The sequence below is a fragment of the Salmo trutta genome, chromosome 27 (assembly GCF_901001165.1).
Source record: "Salmo trutta chromosome 27, fSalTru1.1, whole genome shotgun sequence".
NCBI lineage: Eukaryota > Metazoa > Chordata > Actinopteri > Salmoniformes > Salmonidae > Salmo > Salmo trutta.
Genome location: NC_042983.1, coordinates 42,875,420 through 42,903,042, shown reverse-complemented (window position 1 = coordinate 42,903,042; position 27,623 = coordinate 42,875,420). Strand labels below are relative to the sequence as shown.

The 27,623-nt window shown below is 45.3% G+C and overlaps 1 protein-coding gene across 1 annotated transcript in view; it reads left to right on the top strand.

Moving 5' to 3' along the window:
• The window catches only part of LOC115165112 (WD repeat and FYVE domain-containing protein 3), a 191,662-nt gene that overhangs the window by 116,686 nt on the left and 47,353 nt on the right, over positions 1-27,623 (top strand). The window contains exons 17-28 of the mRNA XM_029718147.1: positions 54-127; positions 3,626-3,787; positions 5,895-5,989; positions 8,371-8,491; positions 8,738-8,955; positions 11,420-11,610; positions 13,943-14,077; positions 14,421-14,488; positions 14,588-14,699; positions 15,694-15,927; positions 23,106-23,205; positions 25,528-25,688. Of these exons, the coding sequence (XP_029574007.1) occupies positions 54-127; positions 3,626-3,787; positions 5,895-5,989; positions 8,371-8,491; positions 8,738-8,955; positions 11,420-11,610; positions 13,943-14,077; positions 14,421-14,488; positions 14,588-14,699; positions 15,694-15,927; positions 23,106-23,205; positions 25,528-25,688 (1,671 nt within the window). The remainder of the gene's footprint in view (positions 1-53; positions 128-3,625; positions 3,788-5,894; positions 5,990-8,370; positions 8,492-8,737; positions 8,956-11,419; positions 11,611-13,942; positions 14,078-14,420; positions 14,489-14,587; positions 14,700-15,693; positions 15,928-23,105; positions 23,206-25,527; positions 25,689-27,623) is intronic.

Sequence of the window (27,623 nt, the reverse complement as noted above, 5' to 3'; positions counted from 1 at the left end):
GTGTGGTATGTTAATTTTTTGTGTTTTTAAAATGTTCTGTCTGACTCCTCCAGGTTTGGCTCCACGCGCCCTACGAGCTGCACCTTTCCCTGTTTGAACACTTTATAGAGCTTCTCACTGAGTCCAGGTGAGGGATGATTTAACTCCTGCTATAACACTTTATAAAGCTCCTCACTGAGTCCTGGTGAGGGATGATCAACTCCTGCTATAACACTTTATAAAGCTCCTGACTGAGTCCTGGTGAGGTATGATTTAACTCCTGCTATAACACTTTATAAAGCTCCTCACTGAGTCCAGGTGAGGGATGATCAACTCCTGCTATAACACTTTATAAAGCTCCTCACTGAGTCCAGGTGAGGGATGCTATATGTCCACCTCCATTTTGTCTTAGAATTATGTGCTTAGCAGTGATGTTTTGTCGTATGTTTTGGGATAATAATCACACTATAATCATAAATAATTCTCCCACTAAATACAGATTAGTGAACTGAACTCCTGCAGTTAGAAACAATAGCGGTGTGTGGATGTGTCCGTAATCTCCTTAGAAAGACTTTCTAAATTGTAAAATGTTGTCATATTTGTTGATATAATAGTGACACTATAATCTTAAAAATGTATCCCCTGGGAGCTTTATGAAAAACGTGTCCCCTGGGGGGGCTTTATGAAAAGCGTGTCCCCTGGGGGCTTTATGAAAAGCGTGTCCCCTGGGGGCTTTATGAAAAACGTGTCCCCTGGGGGGGCTTTATGAAAAGCGTGTCCCCTGGGGGCTTTATGAAAAACGTGTCCCCTGGGGGGGCTTTATGAAAAACGTGTCCCCTGGGGGGGCTTTATGAAAAACGTATCCCCTGGGGACTTCATGAAAAAACAAAGCCACAGGGATCTCTGCATCTGTGAGGTATTTTTCAAGGCAAGGCTGAGAGTTTCAAGTTCCTTGGTGTCCATATCACCGATGATCTATCATGGTCCAAACACACCAGGACCTCTATACCAGGCGGTGTCAGAGGAAAGGCCCTAAAAATTGTCAGAGACTCTCCAGTCACCCTAGTCATAGACTGTTCTCTCTGCTACTGCACGGCAAGCGGTACCGGAGCATCAAGTCTAGGACCAAAGCTCCTTAACAGCTTCTACCCCCACAAACATAAGACTGCTGAACAATTCATCAAATGGCCACCAGACTATTTACATTGCCCCCCCCCTTATTTTTTTTTACACTGCTGTTATTTGCTGTTTATTATCTATGCATATTCAACCCTACCTACATTAACAAATTACATCTAACCTGTACCCCCGCATATTGACTCTGTACCGGTATCCCCTGTATATAGCCTCCACATTGACTCTGTACTGGTACCCCCTGTATATAGCCTCCACATTGACTCTGTACCGGTACCCCCTGTATATAGCCTCCACATTGACTCTGTACCGGTACCCCCTGTATATAGCCTCCACATTGACTCTGTACCGGTACCCCCTGTATATAGCCTCCACATTGACTCTGTACCGGTACCCCCTGTATATAGCCTCCACATTGACTCTGTACCGGTACCCCCCTGAATATAGCCTCCACATTCACTCTGTACCGGTACCCCCTGTATATAGCCTCCACATTCACTCTGTACCAGTACCCCCTGTATATGGCCTCCACATTGACTCTGTACCGTAACACCCTGTATATAGCCTCCACATTGACTCTGTACCGGTACCCCCTGTATATAGCCTCCACATTGACTCTGTACCGGTACCCCCTGTATATAGCCTCCACATTGACTCTGTACCGGTACCCCCTGTATATAGCCTCCACATTGACTCTGTACCGGTACCCCCTGTATATAGCCTCCACATTGACTCTGTACCGGTACCCCCTGTATATAGCCTCCACATTGACTCTGTACCGGTACCCCCTGAATATAGCCTCCACATTCACTCTGTACCGGTACCCCCTGTATATAGCCTCCACATTCACTCTGTACCAGTACCCCCTGTATATGGCCTCCACATTGACTCTGTACCGTAACACCCTGTATATAGCCTCCACATTGACTCTGTACCGGTACCCCCTGTATATAGCCTCCACATTGACTCTGTACCGGTACCCCCTGTATATAGCCTCCACATTGACTCTATACTGGTACCCCCTGTATATAGCCTCCACATTGACTCAGTACCGGTACCCCCTGTATATAGCCTCCACATTGACTCTGTACCGGTTCCCCTCTGTATATAGCCTCCACATTGACTCTGTACCGGTACCCCCTGTATATAGCCTCCACATTGACTCAGTACCGGTACCCCCTGTATATAGCCTCCACATTGACTCTGTACCGGTTCCCCTCTGTATATAGCCTCCACATTGACTCTGTACCGGTACCCCCTGTATATAGCCTCCACATTGACTCTGTACCGGTACCCCCTGTATATAGCCTCCACATTGACTCTGTACCGGTACCCCTGTATATAGCCTCCACATTGACTCTGTACCGGTACCCCCTGTATATAGCCTCCACATTGACTCTGTACCGGTACCCCCTGAATATAGCCTCCACATTCACTCTGTACCGGTACCCCCTGTATATAGCCTCCACATTCACTCTGTACCAGTACCCCCTGTATATGGCCTCCACATTGACTCTGTACCGTAACACCCTGTATATAGCCTCCACATTGACTCTGTACCGGTACCCCCTGTATATAGCCTCCACATTGACTCTGTACCGGTACCCCCTGTATATAGCCTCCACATTGACTCTGTACCGGTACCCCCTGTATATAGCCTCCACATTGACTCTGTACCGGTACCCCCTGTATATAGCCTCCACATTGACTCTGTACCGGTACCCCCTGTATATAGCCTCCACATTGACTCTGTACCGGTACCCCCTGTATATAGCCTCCACATTGACTCTGTACCGGTACCCCCTGAATATAGCCTCCACATTCACTCTGTACCGGTACCCCCTGTATATAGCCTCCACATTCACTCTGTACCAGTACCCCCTGTATATGGCCTCCACATTGACTCTGTACCGTAACACCCTGTATATAGCCTCCACATTGACTCTGTACCGGTACCCCCTGTATATAGCCTCCACATTGACTCTGTACCGGTACCCCCTGTATATAGCCTCCACATTGACTCTATACTGGTACCCCCTGTATATAGCCTCCACATTGACTCAGTACCGGTACCCCCTGTATATAGCCTCCACATTGACTCTGTACCGGTTCCCCTCTGTATATAGCCTCCACATTGACTCTGTACCGGTACCCCCTGTATATAGCCTCCACATTGACTCAGTACCGGTACCCCCTGTATATAGCCTCCACATTGACTCTGTACCGGTTCCCCTCTGTATATAGCCTCCACATTGACTCTGTACCGGTACCCCCTGTATATAGCCTTCACATTGTTATGTTATTGTGTTCCTTTTTAATATTTTTTACTTTAGTTTATTTGGTAAATATTTTCTTAACTCTTCTTGAACTGCATTGTTGGTTAAGGGCTTGTTAAGTAAGCATTTCACGGTAAGGTCTACACTTGTTGTATTCGGCGCATGTGACAAATAAAGTGGGATTTGATTTGGTATGTTTAGGGTTGATATCTACAAACTCCTGTCCTTCTCTACAGTGAGGCAACGAACAACGCTAAGTTGTTACGTGAGTTCCAGCTGATTCCCAAGCTACTGCTGACTCTGAGAAACACGTCTCTGTCTCAGCCCACCATCTCAGCTATCAGTCACGTGCTGAGTCTACTGCTGCAGGGCTTCCCCAACCCCTACCACCTGCTACGGTATAGATAACACACACACACACACACACACACACACACACACACCTTCCCCAACCCCTACCACCTGCTACGGTATGGACACACACACCTTCCCCAACCCCTACCACCTGCTACGGTATGGACAACACACACACACACACACACACACCTTCCCCAACCCCTACCACCTGCTACGGTATGGACAACACACACACACACACACACACACACACACCTTCCCCAACCCCTACCACCTGCTACGGTATGGACACACACACACACACACCTTCCCCAACCCCTACCACCTGCTACGGTATGGACAACACACACACACACACCTTCCCCAACCCCTACCACCTGCTACGGTATGGACAACACACACACACACACACCTTCCCCAACCCCTACCACCTGCTACGGTATGGACAACACACACACACACACACACACACCTTCCCCAACCCCTACCACCTGCTACGGTATGGACAACACACACACACACACACACCTTCCCCAACCCCTACCACCTGCTACGGTATGGACAACACACACACACACACCTTCCCCAACCCCTACCACCTGCTACGGTATGGACAACACACACACACACACCTTCCCCAACCCCTACCACCTGCTACGGTATGGACAACACACACACACACACACCTTCCCCAACCCCTACCACCTGCTACGGTATGGACAACACACACACACACACACCTTCCCCAACCCCTACCACCTGCTACGGTATGGACAACACACACACACACACACCTTCCCCAACCCCTACCACCTGCTACGGTATGGACAACACACACACACACACACACCTTCCCCAACCCCTACCACCTGCTACGGTATGGACAACACACACACACACACACACCTTCCCCAACCCCTACCACCTGCTACGGTATGGACAACACACACACACACACACCTTCCCCAACCCCTACCACCTGCTACGGTATGGACAACACACACACACACACACCTTCCCCAACCCCTACCACCTGCTACGGTATGGACAACACACACACACACACACACCTTCCCCAACCCCTACCACCTGCTACGGTATGGACAACACACACACACACACACCTTCCCCAACCCCTACCACCTGCTACGGTATGGACAACACACACACACATACACACACACCTTCCCCAACCCCTACCACCTGCTACGGTATGGACAACACACACACACACACACACACCTTCCCCAACCCCTACCACCTGCTACGGTATGGACAACACACACACACACACACACACCTTCCCCAACCCCTACCACCTGCTACGGTATGGACAACACACACACACACACACCTTCCCCAACCCCTACCACCTGCTACGGTATGGACAACACACACACACACACCTTCCCCAACCCCTACCACCTGCTACGGTATGGACAACACACACACACACACACACACCTTCCCCAACCCCTACCACCTGCTACGGTATGGACAACACACACACACACACACACACCTTCCCCAACCCCTACCACCTGCTACGGTATGGACAACACACACACACACACACCTTCCCCAACCCCTACCACCTGCTACGGTATGGACAACACACACACACACACCTTCCCCAACCCCTACCACCTGCTACGGTATGGACAACACACACACACACACACACACACCTTCCCCAACCCCTACCACCTGCTACGGTATGGACAACACACACACACACACACCTTCCCCAACCCCTACCACCTGCTACGGTATGGACAACACACACACACATACACACACACCTTCCCCAACCCCTACCACCTGCTACGGTATGGACAACACACACACACACACACACACACCTTCCCCAACCCCTACCACCTGCTACGGTATGGACAACACACACACACACACACACCTTCCCCAACCCCTACCACCTGCTACGGTATGGACAACACACACACACACACCTTCCCCAACCCCTACCACCTGCTACGGTATGGACACACACACACACACATACACACACACACACACACACACACCTTCCCCGACCCCTACGGTCTGTTAGGAACTAACTCTACTTTCTACCCCTGTGGTTCAGACATCTGACTTGGTTTTGGTTGACACATCTTTTCTCTTTCATAGGTTTGGCCAGTTCATCTCATCCACTCTGCCAACCTTTGCTGTGTGTGAGAAGTTTGTAGTGATGGAGATCAACAACGAGGAGAAGATCGATGGAGGTAACACACACACACACACACACACACACACACACACACACACACACACACACACACACACACACACACACACACACACACACACACACACACACACACACACACACACACAGACACATGCAGACTGAAGCTCAGTTGAGATGCATAAAGTCTTGTTTACACTGCATGGCCATAATGCTCAAATCAGTGTTATTTTTTTTTCAAAATCAGTTTTGGAATACTGACCGTCCAAACAGGAAGTTACAGGTGACCCAATCAGATTTGTTTGTGTTCAGACAACAGTCGCTTGTTGACATGGCTACGGGTGTGTACGTAGTGGTGTAGGCTGATTGGTGCTCCTGCTTCCTATCACTCAGAAGTTATGTAGCAAGCTAAGATGACAACAATGCCTGCCAGGGATGTTTCCCACATACTTTGAATGTTCAAAATCATAGTGTCAGAACACCTTTAAATTCTCAAAGGACAAGTTGATCCAACTTTCAAAACAAGTTATTTTTCTAGCCACAGCAGTCAACTAGCTAGTCACAGCTGTCAAATAGCTAGCCACTGCAGTCAACTAGCTAGCCACAGCAGTCAACTAGCCAGCCACAGCAGTTAACTAGCTAGCCACAGCGGTCAACTAGCTAGCCACAGCAGTCAACTAGCTAGTCACTGCAGTCAACTAGCTAGTCACAGTGGTCAACTAGCTAGCCACGGCAGTCAACTAGCTAGCCACGGCAGTCAACTGGCTAGCCACAGCGGTTAACTAGCTAGCCACAGTGGTCAACTAGCTAGCCACGGCGGTCAACTAGCTAGCCACGGCGGTTAACTAGCTAGCCACAGTGGTCAACTAGCTAGCCACGGCAGTCAACTAGCCAGCCACAGCAGTCAACTAGCTAGCCACAGCAGTCAACTAGCTAGCCACAACAGTCAACTAGCTAGCCACAGCAGTCAACTAGCTAGCCACAGCAGTCAACTAGCTAGCCACGGCAGTCAACTAGCTAGCCACGGCAGTCCACTAGCTAGCCACGGCAGTCAACTAGCCAGCCACGGCAGTCAACTAGCTAGCCACGGCAGTCCACTAGCTAGCCACGGCAGTCAACTAGCCAGCCACGGCAGTCAACTGGCTAGCCACAGTAGTCAACTGGCTAGCCACAGTAGTCAACTAGCTAGCCACAGCAGTCAACTAGCTAGCCACAGCAGTCAACTAGCTAGCCACAACAGTCAACTAGCTAGCCACAACAGTCAACTAGCTAGCCACAGCAGTCAACTAGCTAGCCACAACAGTCAACTAGCTAGCCACAACAGTCAACTAGCTAGCCACAGCAGTCAACTAGCTAGCCACAACAGTCAACTAGCTAGCCACAACAGTCAACTAGCTAGCCACAACAGTCAACTAGCTAGCCACAGCGGTCACCTAGCTAGCCACAGCAGTCACCTAGCTAGCCACAGCAGTCAACTAGCTAGCTTTTTACCTTTCTACCACATTCACTAATTTGTTTATAAACAACTAACAAGCTAGTTAGCTCTCTCATGTTCTTGTCAAACTGTCAACAGAGTAGCTAGGAAGCAACAAGATATGCCAAACAACAGTCTAAAAACCACTTGAGGGCAAATAAATCAGATTTGACCGTTCAGACACACAAGAACTTATGGCCAGGAATCAGATTTGTATCTCACTTCAAACCCCTTACGAAGGTGGTGTGAAATGTGGCTTGAAATATCCGATTCCATGTGCTTTTTGGATGTTCAGACTACATGAAAAATAACATTTTCGGAAATGCAAAAAAAGAAAATCGCTTGAAACTGCCAATGTGAACAAGATGAGACGCAACGTTCTTCTTAAGGACTTTTACAACAAAGTTAGTTTGATCTGAAAGGTATTTTCTTTCATTTTTTCTTTCACCTTTATTTAACCAGGTAGGCCAGTTGAGAACAAGTTCTCATTTACAACTGCAACCTGGCCAAGATAAAGCAAAGCAGTGCGACACAAACAACAACACAGAGTTACACATGGAATAAACAAACATACAGTCAACACAAAAGAAACAAAGGAAGTCTATATACAGTGTGTGCAAATGGCGTGAGGAGGTAAGGCAATAAATAGGTCATAGTAGCGAAGTAATTACAATTTAGCAGATTAACACTGGAGTGATAGATGAGCAGATGATGATGAGCAGAAGATGGTGTGTTAGTAGTGATACTGGTGTGCAAAAGAGCAGCAATGTAAATAAAAACAATATGGGGATGAGGTAGTTTTAGAGCAGAGTTAGTTTGATCTTGATTACTTCGTTAATTTTATCTCGTCTCAACTGTTGTATTGGAACTGGGCTGAAGTCACAGCAGTCACTGTTCTGTTGATTTTATTTCATTAACATTCGTATTGCTCACCTCGTGTCCAGGTAACGATGACGACTTTGGGGGTCTTCTATCGGCCAACCTCATCCTGTTGAGGAACAGACTGCTGGACATCCTCCTCAAACTGCTGTTCACCACCAAGGAGAAGTGCATCGTCAACGCACAGTACGTCTGTCTCTTTGTCTCCTTGTCTCTCTCTCTGTGTCTCTCTCTGTGTCTCTCTCTGTGTCTCTGTCTGTCTGTCTGTCTGTCTGTCTGTCTGTCTCTCTGTCTCTCTGTCTCTCTGTCTCTCTGTCTCTCTGTCTCTCTGTCTCTCTGTGTGTCTGTGTGTCTGTCTGGGTTTCGACTGGCTGTTGATGTTTGTGTGTGTGTGTGACTGCGTTGTGTGTTTAACCCCCTCTCCCTCCACAGGGCTTGTGAGGAGTTGGTGCGTACCCTGGGATTTGACTGGCTGTTGATGTTCATGGAAGAGCACCTCCACTCCAGCAGTGTGACAGCAGCTCTGTGGATCCTAGTGGTTCTGCTCAGTAACCAGCCCATACTGACCAAGTTTAAAGAAGGGTTGACTGGAGGAGGATGGTTGGACCACACTGACTCTGTCCTCACCAACAAGATCGGCACCGTACTGGGTGAGTCAACCTGTGTAAATAGAAGTTAATCATGTAGTAACCAAAAAAAGTGTTAAACAAATCAAAATATATTTGATATTCTTCGAAGTTGCCTTGATGATAGCTTTGCACACTCTTGGCATTTCTCTCAACCAGCTTCAACTGGAATGATTTTCCAACAGTCTTGAAGGAGTTCCCACATATGCTGAGCACATTCTTTCACAACATATGTTGTTCTCTCATATTGGTGTTATTTAACAATAAAAATCATAGGTTAAACGCTATGATGGGAAATGAAGTGGGTGCTGTCAATGTTTTGACCCTTACATGTACTAGTCGCACCACACTTTCCCAAACCATCTTGCAGTTCAATGTGCAAACTGATGTTTTCAACCCTAGTGCACTGTGTTTTAGGTTGTTAACCTCCCTGGGCAAGGTGGGCCGTTTGCGTCAACAGCCAGTGGAATCGCGTGGCGCGAAATACAAATACCTCAAAAATGCTATAACTTCAATTTCTCAAACATATTACTATTTTACACCATTTTAAAGACAAGACTCTTGTTAATCTAACCACATTCTCCGATTTCAAAAAGGCTTTACAGCGAAAGCAAAACATTAGATTATGTCAGGAGAGTACCCAGCCAGAAATAATCACACAGCCATTTTCAAAGCAAGCATATATGTCACAAAAACCAAAACCACAGCTAAATGCAGCACTAACCTTTGATCTTCATCAGATGACACTCCTAGGACATTATGTTATACAATACATGCATGTTTTGTTCAATCAAGTTCATATTTATATCAAAAAACAGCTTTTTACATTAGCATGTGATGTTCAGAACTAGCATACCCACCGCAAACTTCCGGTGAATTTACTAAATTACTCACGATTAACGTTCACAAAATACATAACAATTATTTTAAGAATTATAGATACAGAACTCCTTTATGCAATCGCGGTGTCAGATTTTAAAATAGCTTTTCGTCAAAAGCACATTTTGCAATATTCTGAGTACATAGCCCGGCCATCACGGCTAGCTAATTTGACACCCACCAAGTTTGGCCCTCACCAAACTCAGATTTACTATAAGAAAAATTGGATTACCTTTGCTGTTCTTCGTCAGAATGCACTCCCAGGACTTCTACTTCAACAACAAATGTTGTTTTGGTTCCAAATAATCCATAGTTATATTTAAATACCTCCGTTTTGTTCGTGCGTTCAGGTCAGTATCCGAAGGGTGACTCGCGAGCGCATTTCGTGACAAAAAAATTCAAAATATTACATTACCGTACTTCGAAGCATGTCAAACGCTGTTTAAAATCAATTTTTATGCTATTTTTCGTGTAAAATAGCGGTAATATTCCAACCGGGCGACGTTGTATTCATTCAAAGGCTGAAAGAAAAAAATGGAGAATTCTTATGAACGCGCATCTCCAGTGTCACTGTTCCCAGCCTGACCACTCACAAATACTCCTGCTGTTCTTCGCCCAGAAACAGCAAACACCTCATTCCACTTTCTGGCACCTTCTGAGAGCCAATGGAAGCCTTAGAAAATGTCACGTTACAGTAGAGATGCTGTATTTTTGATAGAGATGCCACAGAAGGAGAACAAATTGTCAGACAGGGCACTTCCTGTATGGAATCTTCTCAGGTTTTGGCCTGCCATATGAGTTCTGTTATACTCACAGACACCATTCAAACAGTTTTAGAAACTTTAGAGTGTTATATTATATGCATATTCTCGTTTCTGGGCAAGAGTAGTAGCCAGTTTAAATCGGGTACGTTTTTTATCCGGCCGTGCAAATACTGCCCCCTAGCCCCAACAGGTTAATGTATTTTCAACTCTGTTGTAAAATAGATTGAAATTAACAATGAGACTAACCTGGTCAAATAAAGGTTAAACTCTGAATAGAACCATTTAATATCCCATAGGAAAACTTGCTTTGCAACAAAGAAGAGGCATATAATCATAGTATAGCCAGTCCCTGATGTGCTTCAGCCCATCTTTCATCAAAATGGAGGAGGCTTCCACTCTGTTATGCACTAGTTGTAAGGGGTGCGTACTGGCGGCAGAGAAGTCAGGCACAGGAGAGCAAAAACTGTGTTTACAACGGCGCAGTTTAATAATAAAAACCACCGGAAAACAGAACAATCAATCAATGGGTACAAAACCCGTCGCACACCAGACATAACGTGCACAAGCACTTACGATAAACAATTCCGGACAAGGACATGGGGGGGGGGGGGGGGACAGAGGGTTAAATACACAACATGTAATGATGGAATTGAAACCAGGTGTGTGGAAAGACAAGACAAAACAAATGGAAAATGAAAAGTAGATCGATGATGGCTAGAAGACCGGCGACGCCCGAACGGAGAGGTACCGACTTGGGCGGAAGTCGTGACACTAGTCTAGTATTTGTGGAGCCATTTTTATTCTCTGGGCAGTTTCTCAACCTCTTCTGTTCCCTCCTCTACCAGGCTTCAATGTGGGCCGTAGTGCCGGCGGGCACTCCACCCTACGGGAGATCAACCGAGATGCCTGCCATTTCCCAGGGTTCCCTGTTCTGCAGACGTTGCTGCCGAAACATACCAACGTCCCCGAGCTCTACTTCCTGCTGATGACCCTGTTCCTGCAACAACCCGTCACAGAGCTGCCAGACAGCCTCCAGGTACATGTTAGTACACAAAACCTTTTATCACGCTCATCTATCTTTTTATCATTCTACTAAAAAACTATTTTCCATCATACTATCCAGCCAGGGTTTCCCCTAGCTAGATCCTTTCCCAGGTGGTGCGCAGCACCCACCAAAACTAACAATCCATGACCAATCAATCAAATTTATTGATGAAGCCCTTTTTACATCAGCTGATGTCACAAAGCCTAAAACCCCCAAACAGCAAGCAATGCAGATGTAGAAGCACGGTGGCTAGGAAAAACTCCCTAGAAAGGCCAGAACCTAGGAAGACACCTAGAGAGGAACCAGGCTCTGAGGGGTGGCCAGTCCTCTTCTGGCTGTGTCGGGTGGAGATTATAACAGAACATGGCCAAGATGTTCATAGATGACCAGCATCTTGTGATCCAAGATGGCGTAGCAGTGCAGACCTGGTTTGTTGTCCTCTCGTTTACTTTTTGTATTTTTGGTCATTTCTTTTTTTTCCGTCTCTTTTTTCATTTTTAAATTAAATATACCTTCCGGTAACTGGCCTCACTCAATGTGACATGGATCCGCAAATTTTTTAGACCCAATAGCCAAAACTTTCATCAGAAGGTAGCCAGCTAATTAGCTAAATTACTAGCCATTTCGTCATTGTTAGCCACTGCTAGCGGCCTTTACCCTCTGCTCAGGCACCAGCCGTTTTTTTAGCCTGCCATCAGTGACTCAACCCACTCAAGTGACGCACCCCTCCTAGGGACGGCATGGAAGAGCACCAGTAAGCCAGTGACTCAGCCCCTGTAATAGTGTTTAGAGGCAGAGAATCACAGTGGAGAGAGGGGAACCGGCCAGGCAGAGACAGCAAGGGCGGTTCGTTGCTCCAGTGCCTTTCCGTTCACCTTCACACCCCTGGGCCAGACTACACTCAATCATAGGACCCACTGAAGAGATGAAACCTACTGAAGAGATGAGTCATCAATTAAGACTTAAAGGTTGAGACTGAGTCTGCGTCTCTCACATGGGTAGGCAGACCATTCCATAAAAATGGAGCTCTATAGGAGAAAGCCCTGCCACCAGCTGTTTGCTTAGAAATTCTATGGAAAATTAGGAGGTCTGCGTCTTGTGACCGTAGCGTACGTGTAGGTATGTACGGCAGGACCAAATCGGAAACATAGGTAGGAGCAAGCCCATGTAATTTTTTACATTTACATTTTAGTCATTTAGCAGACGCTCTTATCCAGAGCGATTTACAGTAGTGAACGCATACATTTCATACAATTTCATACATATCATACATTTTTTTTCTGTGCTGGCCCCCCGTGGGAATCGAACCCACAACCCTGGTGTTGCACACACCATGCTCTACCAACTGAGCTACAGGGAAGGTAATGCTTTGTAGGTTAGCAGTAAAACCTTGAAATCAGCCCTTGCCTTAACAGGAAGCCAATGTAGAGAGGCTAGCACTGGAGTAATATGATCAAATATTTTGGTTCTAGTCAAGATTCTAGCAGACGTGTTTAGCACTAACTGGAGTTTATTTCGTGCTTTATCCGGGTATCTGGAAGTAGAGCATTGCAGTAGTCTAACCTAGAAGTAACAAAAGCATGGATACATTTTTCAGCATCATTTTTGGACAGAAAGTTTCTGATTTTTGCAATGTTACGTAAATGGAAAAAAGCTGTCCTTGAAATATTCTTGATATGTTTGTCAAAAGAGAGATCAGGGTCCAGATTATCTCCTTCACAGTTTTCTTTGAGTCGACTGTACAACCATCAAGATTAATTATCAGATCCAACAGAAGATCTCTTTGTTTTCATGGAACTTAGAACTAGCATCTCTGTTTTGTCCGAGTTTAAAAGTAAAAATTTGCCGCCATCCACTTCCAGGGAGGGCAATTTTGGGGCTTCACCATGTTTCATCGAAATGTAAACCTGTGTGTCGTTCGCATAGCAGTGAAGGTTAACATTATGTTTCCGAATGACATCACCAAGAGGTAAAATATATAGTGAAAACAATAGTGGTCCTAAACGGAACCTTGAGGAACACCGAAATTTACAGTTGATTTGTCAGAGGACAAACCATCCACAGAGACAAACTGATATCTTTCCGACAGATAAGATCTAAACCAGGCCAGAACTTATCCGTGTAGACCAATTAGGATTTCCAAATGACCTCTTTTGTTTCTTCATACAATTATACCAATAATTATACCTTTGACAGAAATGTGGTCCTGTCGTATTAGTATAATATAGTATATTATAGTATTAGTAGTATAATATTAGTACAGTATAATACTGGTGTATGGTATGAATGAGTGTTACCCCAGTCTCTGTTTTCTGTGTCTTAGTTTGACCTGGACTCCATCTGGACCTTTATCTTCGGCGTTCCTGCCTCCAACAGCACTGTAGTGGGATCTATCCACACTGTCTGCACCGAAGCTGGCTTCCTGTTACTGGGCATGCTGAGGAGCATGCTTAACCTGGTGAGGGGGTGGGTGGTAGAGGGAGGAGAGAGGAGGACAACTCCTTGTCCTTTTCCATGTAGCCTAGCTTCTGGATCCCATGTCTGCCACCAGATGTTAACTTTATATAGCTGCTGGAATCCCACTTCTGCCACCAGATGCTAACTTTCTATAGCTGCTGGAATCCCACTCCTACCACCAGATGCTAACTTTCTATAGCTGCTGGAATCCCACTCCTACCACCAGATGCTAACTTTATATAGCTGCTGGAATCCCACTCCTACCACCAGATGCTAACTTTCTATAGCTGCTGGAATTCCACTCCTGCCACCAGATGACATTGTGCTTGTCTGTGTCCCTCTAGCCCTGGCAGTCTGAAGAGGAGGGGTCATGGTTGAGAGAGTATCCGGTAACTCTGATGCAGTTCTTCAGGTACATAGAATTCAATACAACTATTATAATAATAATAATAATAATAATAATAATATATCAATAAGTTGTAAGAATAATTGAATGAATGTGTATGTTCAGGTACCTGTATCACAATGTCCCGGACCTGGCCCACATGTGGCACAGCCCGGAGTTCCTGTGTGTCCTGGCTGCCTCAGTCTTCCCCTTCAATATCAGACCCTACTCAGAGATGGTGAGACACTGAGCTGTGTGTTCATGTATTTGTGAGGACGTGTGTGTGACACTGTGTGTGACTGTGTGTTAGTATGCATCTGTGCTCTCTGAGCTCTGTCTAAATGGCCCTCCCCCCTCCCTATCTTTCTCCCTCTATATCTATGTCAGTCCCGTGTGGCTCAGTTGGTAGAGCATGGTGTTTGCAACACCAGGGGTGTGGGTTCGATTCCCACGGGGGACCAGTACGGGAAAAAAGAAAATGTTTGAAATGTATGCATTCACTACTGTAAGTCGCTCTGGATAAGAGCGTCTGCTAAATGACTAAAATGTAAATGTAAATGTATATCTCCCTCCCTCCCTCTATCTTTCTCCCTCCCTCCCTCCCTCCATATCTTTCTCCCTCTATATCTCCCTCCATATCTTTCTCCCTCCCTCCCTCCCTCCATATCTTTCTCCTTCCTTCCCTCCTTCCCTCCCTCCCTCCCTCCCTCCATCTTTCTCTCCCTCCCTCCTTTCATATCTTTCTTCCTCCCTCCATATCTTTCTCCTTCCCTCCCTCCTTCCCTCCCTCCCTCCCTCCATCTTTCTCTCTCTCTCTCTCTCTCTCTCTCTCTCTCTCTCTCTCTCTCTCTCTCTCTCTCTCTCTCTCTCTCCCTGCCTCTCTCCCTGCCTCTCTCTATATCTCTCTCCCTGCCTCTCTCCCTGCCTCTCTCCCTGCCTCTCTCTCTCCCTCCCTCTATATCTCTCTCCCTGCCTCTCTCCCTGCCTCTCTCTCTCCCTCCCTCTATATCTCCCTCCCTCCAAATCCTCCTTTCTCCCTCCCTCCCTCCCTCCATATCTTTCTCCCTCCATATCTTTCTCCCTCTATCTCCCTCCCTCCCTCCCTCCATATCTTTCTCCCTCCATATCTTTCTCCCTCTATCTCCCTCCCTCCCTCCCTCCATATCTTTCTCCCTCCATATCTTTCTCCCTCTATCTCCCTCCCTCCCTCACCCTTTTCTCTTACATTTCAGGTGAGTGACCTGGATAATGAAGCGGGGTCTCCCACAGAGGAGTTCAAGGCCTTCTCCGCCGACACGTGCATGAACCGTAGCCAATCAGAATACTGCAACGTGGGCAGTAAGACCTACCTGACCAATCACCCGGCCAAGAAGTACGTGTTTGACTTCATGAAGGTGCTGATCATGGACAACCTGTGTCTGACACCAGCCAGCAAGCAGACGTCCACCGTAGACCTACTGCTAGAGGTGAGACGGATCTGTCAATCAATCAGCCAATGAATAATCTGATTAATCAATCAATCAAATTATGAAGCCCTTTTTTTTCACAACAGTTGATAATCTAGCTAGGGTTGCAAAAATCTTTGGATTTCTCCAAAGTGATTTCTGGAAATCCTGGTATTTTTGGTTCCATTTCTAGAATTTTGCAACCCTAAATCTAGAAAATGTGACAGGAAACTTGAAGGGGCAATCTGTAGTTGGTTCGCCAATTTTTTTTAAATGAATGATTGTTGAAGAATATAACTTATAAATGCCTCATGATCTTAGTTCAACTGTCACACTCCTCCAATGTTTGTCAACAATGTAAATGTAAACATACACTGTATAGCCTCATAACATGGTTATAACTATCATGTTGATAGCATGATGGTCAGTCCTGTATAGCCTCATAACGTGGTTATAACTATCATGTTGATAGCATGGATGGTCAGTCCTGTATAGCCTCATAACGTGGTTAAAACTATAATGTTGATATCATGGATGGTCAGTCCTGTATAGCCTCATAACATGGTTATAACTATAATGTTGATATCATGGATGGTCAGTCCTGTATAGCCTCATAACATGGTTATAACTATAATGTTGATATCATGGATGGTCAGTCCTGTATAGCCTCATAACATGGTTATAACTATAATGTTGATATCATGGATGGTCAGTCCTGTATAGCCTCATAACATGGTTATAACTATAATGTTGATATCATGGATGGTCAGTCCTGTATAGCCTCATAACATGGTTATAACTATAATGTTGATATCATGGATGGTCAGTCCTGTATAGCCTCATAACGTGGTTATAACTATCATGTTGATATCATGGATGGTCAGTCCTGTATAGCCTCATAACATGGTTATAACTATAATGTTGATATCATGGATGGTCAGTCCTGTATAGCCTCATAACATGGTTATAACTATAATGTTGATGTCATAGATGGTCAGTCCTGTATAGCCTCATAACATGGTTATAACTATACTGTTGATGTCATGGATGGTCAGTCCTTACATCCATAGCTCTGTCTATGGATCTGAGAGTAGGTACATTTCTCCAGCTCCATGTTACTAACAAATGAGTCACTGATAACCAAACCCAAACAGTGGGGTTTTAAAATGGGTTCTGAAAGGCTTCCATTGGGGTGCCTACTGACTGGGTGCTGACCAAGCAACACCCACCATGGACGCCCACTTCGAAGAAAAGAAAAGCCCCATCGACTCAGGTTAGGGAGTAAAACCAAACAGGAAAAGAAAAGCCCCATCGACTCAGGTTAGGGAGTAAAACCAAACAGGAAAAGAAAAGCCCCATCGACTCAGGTTAGGGAGTAAAACCAAACAGGAAAAGAAAAGCCCCATCGACTCAGGTTAGGGAGTAAAACCAAACAGGAAAAGAAAAGCCCCATCGACTCAGGTTAGGGAGTAAAACCAAACAGGAAAAGAAAAGCCCCATCGACTCAGGTTAGGGAGTAAAACCAAACAGGAAAAGAAAAGCCCCATCGACTCAGGTTAGGGAGTAAAACCAAACAGGAAAAGAAAAGCCCCATCGACTCAGGTTAGGGAGTAAAACCAAACAGGAAAAGAAAAGCCCCATCGACTCAGGTTAGGGAGTAAAACCAAACAGGAAAAGAAAAGCCCCATCGACTCAGGTTAGGGAGTAAAACCAAACAGGAAAAGAAAAGTCCCATCGACTCAGGTTAGGGAGTAAAACCAAACAGGAAAAGAAAAGCCCCATCGACTCAGGTTAGGGAGTAAAACCAAACAGGAAAAGAAAAGCCCCATCGACTCAGGTTAGGGAGTAAAACCAAACAGGAAAAGAAAAGCCCCATCGACTCAGGTTAGGGAGTAAAACCAAACAGGAAAAGAAAAGTCCCATCGACTCAGGTTAGGGAGTAAAACCAAACAGGAAAAGAAAAGCCCCATCGACTCAGGTTAGGGAGTAAAACCAAACAGGAAAAGAAAAGCCCCATCGACTCAGGTTAGGGAGTAAAACCAAACAAGGGAGAGGAGATACAAGACTTTGTTTAACCCCTTAAACTCAGAATCCATCTGGTGGCATTTTCTAAATGGTGTATAATATTGTATACTACCCTCCATAAAGTACAGTTCGTCCTACAAAACAAATTCTTAGTACTGTTAGAGAGGTACGAACTGTGGGATTCTGATAAAAGGTGATTCAGAAACATTGTGACTACTTGAAGAGTCCAAGATGCAGCTGTGTTTTTTTTTTAAAAGTCTATGTTTGAAATAAAATACCTCGACAATTATTGATCCAACATAACTACATTTCTTTAAATAAGGAAGAAGAAGAAAAATACTTTGTTTAACCAATGGTGTCGCTCTAAACATGCGGAAATTTCCGTAGGTTCACAGACATTCTAAAAATGCTGGGGATGTGTAACGTGCATTTTTCATCTCACAGGAACGATATAAGTATGAGGAGTGTCTACCTTTCCATTAATGTAAATATATCCCCCTGTCTGATTCGCTGTTGCGCCTTCTTCACCACACTGTCTGTGTGGGTGGACCATTTCAGATCGTCAGTGATGTGTACGCCGAGGAACTTGAACCTTTTCACCTTCTCCACTGCGGTCCCGTCGATGTGGATGGGGGGGCTGCTCCCTCTGCTGTTTCCTGAAGTCCACGATCAGCTCCTTTGTTTTGTTGACGTTGAGTGAGCGGTTATTTTCCTGGCGCCACTCTCCCAGGGCCCTAACCTCCTCCCTGTAGGCTGTCTCACCATTGTTGGTAATCAGGCCTATTACTGTTGTGTCGTCTGCAGACTTGATGATTGAGTTGGAGGCGTGTGTGGCCAAGCAGTCATGGGTGAACAGGGAGTACAGGAGGGGGCTGAGAACGCACCTTTGTGGGGCCCCTGTGTTGAGGAGCAGTGAAGTGGAGGTGTTGTTTCCTAGCTTCACCACCTGGGGGCGGCCCGTCAGGAAATCCAGGACCCAGTTGCACAGGGCGGGGTTAAAACCCAGTGCCCCGAGCTTAATGATGAGCTTGGAGGGTGCTATGGTGTTAAATGCTAAGTTATAGTCAATGAACAGCATTCTTACATAGATATTCCTCTTGTCCAGATGGGATAGGGCGGTGTGCAGTGCGATGGCGATTGCATCGTCTGTGGACCTATTGGGTCGGTAAGCAAATTGAAGTGGGTCTAGGGTGTCAGGTAAGGTGGAGGTGATATGATCCTTAGCTAGCTTCTCAAAGCACTTCATGATGATAGAAGTGAGTGCTACGTGGAGATAGTCATTTAGTTCAGTTACCTTTGTTTTCTTGGGTACAGGAACAATGGTGGACATCATGAAGCAAGTGTGGACAGCAGACTGGGATAGGGAGATATGGAATATATCTCCAGCTGGTCTGTGCCAGCTGGTCTGCGCATGCTCTGAGGATGCAGCTAGTGATGCCGTCTGGGCCGGCAGCCTTGCGAGGGTTAACACGCTTAAATGTCTTACACACGTCGGCCACGGAGAAGGAGAGCCTATAGTACTTGGTTGCGGGCCACGTCGGAGTCACTGTGTTATCCTCAAAGCAGGTGAAGCAGGTGTTTAACTTGTCTGGAAGCAAGACGTCGGTGTCCGCGACTTGGCTGGTTTTCCCTTTGTATTCTGTGATTGTCTGTAGACCCTGCCACATATGTCTCGTGTCTGAGCCGTTGAATTGCGACTCCACTTTGTCTCTGTGCTGACGTTTTGCCTATGTGATTGCCTTACGGAGGGAATAACTACGCTGTTTGTATTCAGCCATATTCCCAGTCACCTTGCCATTGTTAAATGAGGTGGTTCGCGCTTTCAGTTTTGTGTGAATGCTGCCATCTATCCACAGTTTCTGGTTTGGGTAGGTTTTAATAGTCACAGTGGGTACGACATCTCCCTGTACATTTCCTGATGAACTCAGTCACCGTGTCCGTGTATTCGTCAATGTTATTCTCAGAGGCTACCTGGAACATATCCCAGTCCGCATGCTCAAAACAATCTTGAAGCATGGATTCCGATTGGTCAGACCAGTGTTGAATAAACCTTAGCACGGGTACGTCTTGTTTGAGTTTCTGCTTATAGGAAGGGAGGAGCAAAATGGAGTCGTGATCAGATTTGCCAAAGGGAGGGCGGGGGAGGGCCTTGTAGGCATTTCGAAAAGTTGAGTAGCAGTTGTCCAGTGTTTTCCCAGCGTGAGTACTACAGTCCATGTGTTGGTAGAACTTCAGTAATGTTTTCCTCAGATTTGCTTTCTTGAAGTCTCCAGCTACAATAAATGCAGCCTCAGGATTTGTGGTTTCCAGTTTGCAAAAAGTCCAGTGTAGATCCTTGAGGGCCGTCGTGGTATCGGCTTGAAGGGGAATATACACGTCTGTGACTACGACCGAAGATAATTATCTTGGGAGGTAATACGGTCGGCATTTGATTGAGGTATTCTAGGTCGGGTGAACAAAAGGACTTGAGTTTCTGTATGTTATCACAATCACACCAGGAGTAGTTAATCATGAAACATACACCCCCGCCTTTCTTCTTCCGGAGAGTTCTTTATTCCTGTCTGCGGGATGTACTGAGAACCCAGCTGGCTGTATGGAGGGGACAGTATATCCCGAGAGAGCCATGTTTCCGTGAAACAGAGTATGTTACAATCCCTGATGTCTTTCTGGAAGGAGATCCTCGCCCTGAGCTCGTCTACTTCTTACCCAGAGACTGAACATTAGCGAGTAATATACTTGGAAGCGCGCCTCCTGAGTCAGACTAGAAGTCCACTCCGATACCTCTTCTCCGCCGGCGGTGTTTTGGAGCAGCCTCCGGGTAGTTCAATTGCCCTGCGGGGTACGAACAAAGGATTCAATTCGGCAAAGTCATATTCCTGGTCATAATGCTGGTGAGTTACCGCCGCTCTGATATCCAAAAGTTATTTCCGTCTGTATGTAATAACACAAAACATTTTCTGGGTTAATAATGTAACAAAAATAAAACACAATTAAAAATAAATAAATCCGGCCACGTTTCTATGGAGCCAGGAGCTGAGCTGCCATGTCTGTCGGCGCCATCTCATCTTCTTTTACATTGAAACATCGCTAACAACGTTTCCATCCATAGTTTTTATGCAAGTAAAGTCATAAAAAAACTCTCAACAGCTGTGACGGAAACAGGAAGTTTGGGTGTAACTTTATAAATGCTGACAGATCATTTGTTAATTCGACATGGTGGTATCTTTATAGTGTCTGTAAAATTAATTATGCGGGAAATGGCGGTGGAAATGCCTTTATGAGCAAATATTGATATAATAATCATCATATTTTATTTATATATATATATATATATTACATATATATGGCCTATTTATTGCCTTTACCTCCCTTATCTCACCTCATTTGCTCACATTGTATATAGACTTATTTTTCTACTGTATTATTGACTGTATGTTTTGTTTATTCCATGTGTAACTCTGTGTTGTTGTGTGTGTCGATTTGCTTTGCTTTACCTTGGCCAGGTCGCAGTTGTAAATGAGAACTTGTTCTCAACTTGCCTACCTGGTTAAATAAAGGTGAAATAAATAAAAATAAATAAAATAAAAAATTGAAATACGTTTGGAGTCATGCGATGATATGGCGTGTGGACCTCCTGCTTCCACTCGCTACAGATGATTATTAGGCTACAGATTAAATAAATTATGATGAACTTCACGGTGATGAGCTCGATGCTCCTTTCCGATGAATATCAAGAGCCTTTTTCTGGTGACATGACGATCGATTATTGGCTGCCGTTTGACAAATTAAAAATGATCTTGCTCTTATCCGTAATAATCTCATCAAGTAGACGAGACAAGCCGCACTTTCTGCGAGCTGTCAGCTAGATCGCAGGCACCAGGATCAGAATAGTTACATTAGCTATTTAACTTGACAGTTTTTTTTGTGACGCAACGATCAGTAAAGTTGAAAAAGCGATAGAAACCACGTTGAACGTAAGTGAAAAGTAATTTTTTTTTTGTGCACTACGTCGTCATGCTCTGACGTTTATCCAATAACACGTCCCATTTGGTGGAAACACACCACTGGATAATTATATGTGTGTGTGGGGTACAGAGATGAGGTAGTCATTTAAAAAATCATGTTAAACATTATTATTGAACACAGAGTGAATCCATGCAACTTATTATGTGACTTGTTCAGCACATTTCTACTCCTGAACTTATTTATGCTTCCCATAACAAAGGGGTTGAATACTTATTTACTAAAGACTTATCAGATTTTCATTGTTTATTCATTTAAATTGTTTTCTAAAAACATAATTATAGGTTAACATTATGGTGTGTGTGTGTGTGTGTGTGTGTGTGTGTGTGTGTGTGTGTGTGTAAACCAGTGAAACGACATCTCAATTGAATCCATTCAGGCTGTAACACAACACCAAGTTAAACAGGATGAATACTTTCTGAAGACACTGTATAAGTATCTTTGCCATAGATGAATACTTCAAACGTTTAATTATATTTGCTAACACCATACAGTAACATTTTGGCACCAGTAGAGTAGCTATATAAACCACACCCATCTGCAAACACGCCTTTTCTGAGGTTGGTTACAAGGTGGTACCTATTTAAATTAGCTAAGAGAATTTCATGTTACCATTGGTGTATTAAAATGAGAGTTAGGGTGATGTCACCCTTTCCCCTTAATAATCCCGCCTCCTGAATCCAAGTGTTTGACATGAGGGAGGGGGACCAGTAACTTTATGATTAACATTTTATCAGCGTAGAAGCAACAGTCAGTGTTCATACTTTGGTCATCATACTATGATCTGGTTTCATCTAAATATCATCCAATTTCATGACAAATGTGATTTTGAGTGTTCATGACCTTTAACGGGTTAACAGCTACTCTTCCAACATCTCTCATGATAACTGGAGAATTAGCTCTGCCAGCACAGGTGATACTAACAACTGACTAACGAGGCGACAGGTGCATCACATCCTGACCAACGAGGATGATTCCAATCAGCACGCCACCCCTGAAGAGAACCAACCTCGAAATCGAGAGAATAACCAAAACCTGTAACACCCATCCATTAGCTTTTTACCGAAACAGGGGCGGGGGATAGTCTTTGTTCTTGTTTCAACTGCTGATTGCAGCTTTAACATATAGTTTTATCCTCTGTGTCTCCCCAGGCGTCCCCAGAGCGCTCCACCAGGACTCAGCAGAAAGAATTCCAGTCATACATCCTGGACTCTGTCATGGAACACCTACTGGCTGCTGACGTCCTCCTAAGTATATATACACACACACACACACACACACACAGAGAGAGACACACACACACAGAGAGAGAGAGACACACACACACACACACAGAGAGAGAGACACACACACACACACACAGAGAGAGAGACACACACACACACACACACAGAGAGAGAGACACACACACACACAGAGAGAGAGACACACACACACACACACAGAGAGAGAGAGAGACACACGCACACAGAGAGAGAGAGAGAGAGAGAGACACACACACACACACACACACACACACAGAGACACAATTAGAGAAATCATCCATTCCAATATCCACACTAGCATACTACTTGTCTTAAGTGGCAGTCTTTTTTTTATGTATCCAACTTCTACCTCCAAATGACAATCTGCTTTTATACCAGATGTAAACAATGGATATTAGCTAGCCTCGTAGCTTCCATATATGGAATGACATTGGTAGAAAATAGGTAAAAATGGCTGGGAACCCGGTGTAAATCAGTATGGGTGGGGCCCCGGTGTAAATCAGTATGGGTGGGAACCCGGTGTAAATCAGTATGGGTAGGAACCCGGTGTAAATCAGTATGGGTGGGAACCCGGTGTAAATCAGTATGGGTGGGAACCCGGTGTAAATCAGTATGGGTAGGAACCCGGTGTAAATCAGTATGGCTGGGAACCCGGTGTAAATCAGTATGGGTAGGAACCCGGTGTAAATCAGTATGGGTAGGAACCCGGTGTAAATCAGTATGGGTAGGAACCCGGTGTAAATCAGTATGGGTGGGAACCCGGTGTAAATCAGTATGGGTAGGAACCCGGTGTAAATCAGTATGGGTAGGAACCCGGTGTAAATCAGTATGGGTAGGAACCCGGTGTAAATCAGTATGGGTAGGAACCCGGTGTAAATCAGTATGGGTAGGAACCCGGTGTAAATCAGTATGGGTAGGGGACCGTGGTAAATCAGTAGGGTAGGATACCCGTGTAAATCAGTATGGGTAGGAACCCGGTGGTAAAATCAGTATGGGTGATGAACCCGGTGTAAATCAGTATGGGTAGGGAACCCGGTGTAAATCAGTATGGTGAGAACCCGGTGGTGTAAATCAGTATGGGTGGGAACCCGGTGTAAATCAGTATGGGTGGAACCCGGTTTGTAAATCAGTATGGGTTGGAACCCGGTGTAAATCAGTAGGGTGGGAACCCGTGTAAATCAGTATGGGTAGGAACCCGGTGTAAATCAGTATGGGTGGGAACCGGTGTAAATCAGTATGGGTGGGAACCCGGTGTAAATCAGTATGGCTGGGAACCCGGTGTAAATCAGTATGGGTAGGAACCCGGTGTAAATCAGTATGGCTGGGAACCCGGTGTAAATCAGTATGGGTAGGAACCCGGTGTAAATCAGTATGGGTGGGAACCCGGTGTAAATCAGTATGGCTGGGAACCCGGTGTAAATCAGTATGAGTAGGAACCCGGTGTAAATCAGTATGGGTAGGAACCCGGTGTAAATCAGTATGGGTAGGAACCCGGTGTAAATCAGTATGGGTAGGAACCCGGTGTAAATCAGTATGGGTAGGAACCCGGTGTAAATCAGTATGGGTGGGAACCCGGTGTAAATCAGTATGGGTAGGAACCCGGTGTAAATCAGTATGGGTGGGAACCCGGTGTAAATCAGTATGGGTGGGAACCCGGTGTAAATCAGTATGGGTAGGCACCCGGTGTAAATCAGTATGGGTGGGAACCCGGTGTAAATCAGTATGGGTAGGCACCCGGTGTAAATCAGTATGGGTGGGAACCCGGTGTAAATCAGTATGGCTGGGAACCCGGTGTAAATCAGTATGGGTGGGAACCAAATGCCTCGCTTGTGCGGAGCTCCAATGATAACGTCTCTTTTACAGTACGGTGTTCTTTCATGGACTCGTTTCTGTGTATAAATCACACTCTCTTTTCCGTAACAGAATTCAGTTGTTTTAAATCCAGGTCTTATTCCATTTTCTGCGCTGTTGCAAATTAGCATACGCAAACAACTCGTTTCCTACCTGGTCAGAAAACAGTGAGGAACATAACACACACACAGCGCCCTTTTTACGGGCATGTGGGGGGGGGGGTTCTTGAAACATCCAATCAAAATGTAGCCGTTGGAATCCAGTGGGCCATTCTAACCGTATCGGCTATTTCCAAATTCAGGTGTGACAACAATGTGATTTTGGAGATGTGACTAAACATTAGCTAATGAAAGATGAATGCACATTCATTCCCTCGTTGACCCAATACTTCTCCCTTCCTCCTCCCACCTGTCGTCTTTCTATCCCCCCCCCCCCTATCCCCTCTCCCTCCGACCAGGTGAGGATGCATCCCTACTCATCATCAGTGGTGGGAGCTACCAGGTGCTGACCAACAACGTGTTCTACTTCACACAGCGCGTGGTGGACAAGCTGTGGCAGGGCATGTTCAACAAGGAGTCCAAGATGGTGGTGGAGTTTATAGTGCAGCTTATAGGACAGGTGAGGATGATATGAACCAGGGTTTCCCCAATATCTCCTCCAGTACCCCTAGTTATTCAACGTTTTGGATTTACTCCAGTACCCCTAGTTATTCAGCACACGCTAGATCCTCCAGTACTAGCACACGCTAGATCCTCCAGTACTAGCACACGCTAGATCCTCCAGTACTAGCACACGCTAGATCCTCCAGTACTAGCACACGCTAGATCCTCCAGTACTAGCACACGCTAGATCCTCCAGTACTAGCACACGCTAGATCCTCCAGTACTAGCACACGCTAGATCCTCCAGTACTAGCACACGCTAGATCCTCCAGTACTAGCACACGCTAGATCCTCCAGTACTAGCACACGCTAGATCCTCCAGTACTAGCACACGCTAGATCCTCCAGTACTAGCACACGCTAGATCCTCCAGTACTAGCACACGCTAGATCCTCCAGTACTAGCACACGCTAGATCCGATCCTGATTGCGCACGCAAGTACATGCAATCATATACATACACATTCATACAGTTTGATACTCTATACAGGTCCGGTACAGATTGATTCTGTATACAGGTCCGGTACAGATTGATTCTGTATACAGGTCCGGTACAGATTGATTCTGTATACAGGTCCGGTACAGATTGATTCTCTATACAGGTCCGGTACAGATTGATTCTGTATACAGGTCCGGTACAGTTTGGTACTCTATACAGGTCCGGTACAGATTGATTCTGTATACAGGTCCGGTACAGATTGATTCTGTATACAGGTCCGGTACAGATTGATTCTCTATACAGGTCCGGTACAGTTTGATACTCTATACAGGTCCGGTACAGTTTGATACTCTATACAGGTCCGGTCCAGTTTGATTCTGTATACAGGTCCGGTCCAGTTTGATTCTGTATACAGGTCCGGTACAGTTTGATTCTGTATACAGGTCCGGTACAGATTGATTCTCTATACAGGTCCGGTACAGTTTGATTCTCTATACAGGTCCGGTACAGTTTGATACTCTATACAGGTCCGGTACAGTTTGATTCTGTATACAGGTCCGGTCCAGTTTGATTCTGTATACAGGTCCGGTACAGATTGATTCTGTATACAGGTCCGGTACAGTTTGATACTCTATACAGGTCCGGTACAGTTTGATTCTGTATACAGGTCCGGTACAGTTTGATACTCTATACAGGTCCGGTACAGTTTGATTCTGTATACAGGTCCGGTACAGTTTGATTCTGTATACAGGTCCGTCTGATTTATTTCCTGGTCTTGTCCACTGGGTTCTTGTGGACATAGTAGAGGAAAACAGTACCGACATACGTATCCCTGAGGATTTTATCTTTCAATGAAACAGATCATAATAGTTTGTAGCTTAAACCGTTCGAGATAGAGCCACATTTTGTAGGAAGAAAACAGAAATCACTGTTTATTACAACCTCATCTCGTGGCTACTGGAGATTACTGACGTAAACCCTGTTTTCTGAAACAAGCACAAATTTGCTCTCGAGACCCCATTTTTTTTTAAATCAAATGTTGACCCCTAGTTTTGGGAAGCACTGATATAGGGATCCATGTGGGACACAAGCCTTCTGTAGAACGCCTTAACCCCAAACAACTTTCTAAAACAAAAGGTCTTTCTGAAAACACCGCTCCCCTTCTCAGAGGCAGACCTGCATTCAAATAGTACTTGAAATAATTGATAATATTTTAGCTGTACTTGATAGAGTTTGCCTGGATTAATGGACCAATAGAATAGTTCCATAACTGAAAACACGGCTCATCTGACACAGCAGGCAGGTTAAAGCACATCTTCAGTATTTGAAAAGATTTTCTAATTATATTTGAATCCAGATTTATTCTGTAATCACCTCTCTTCTCTCAGTTCAGGAGCACTGGTTTCTCAAATCACATTTTATTTGTAACATGCGCCGAATACAACAGGTGTAGAC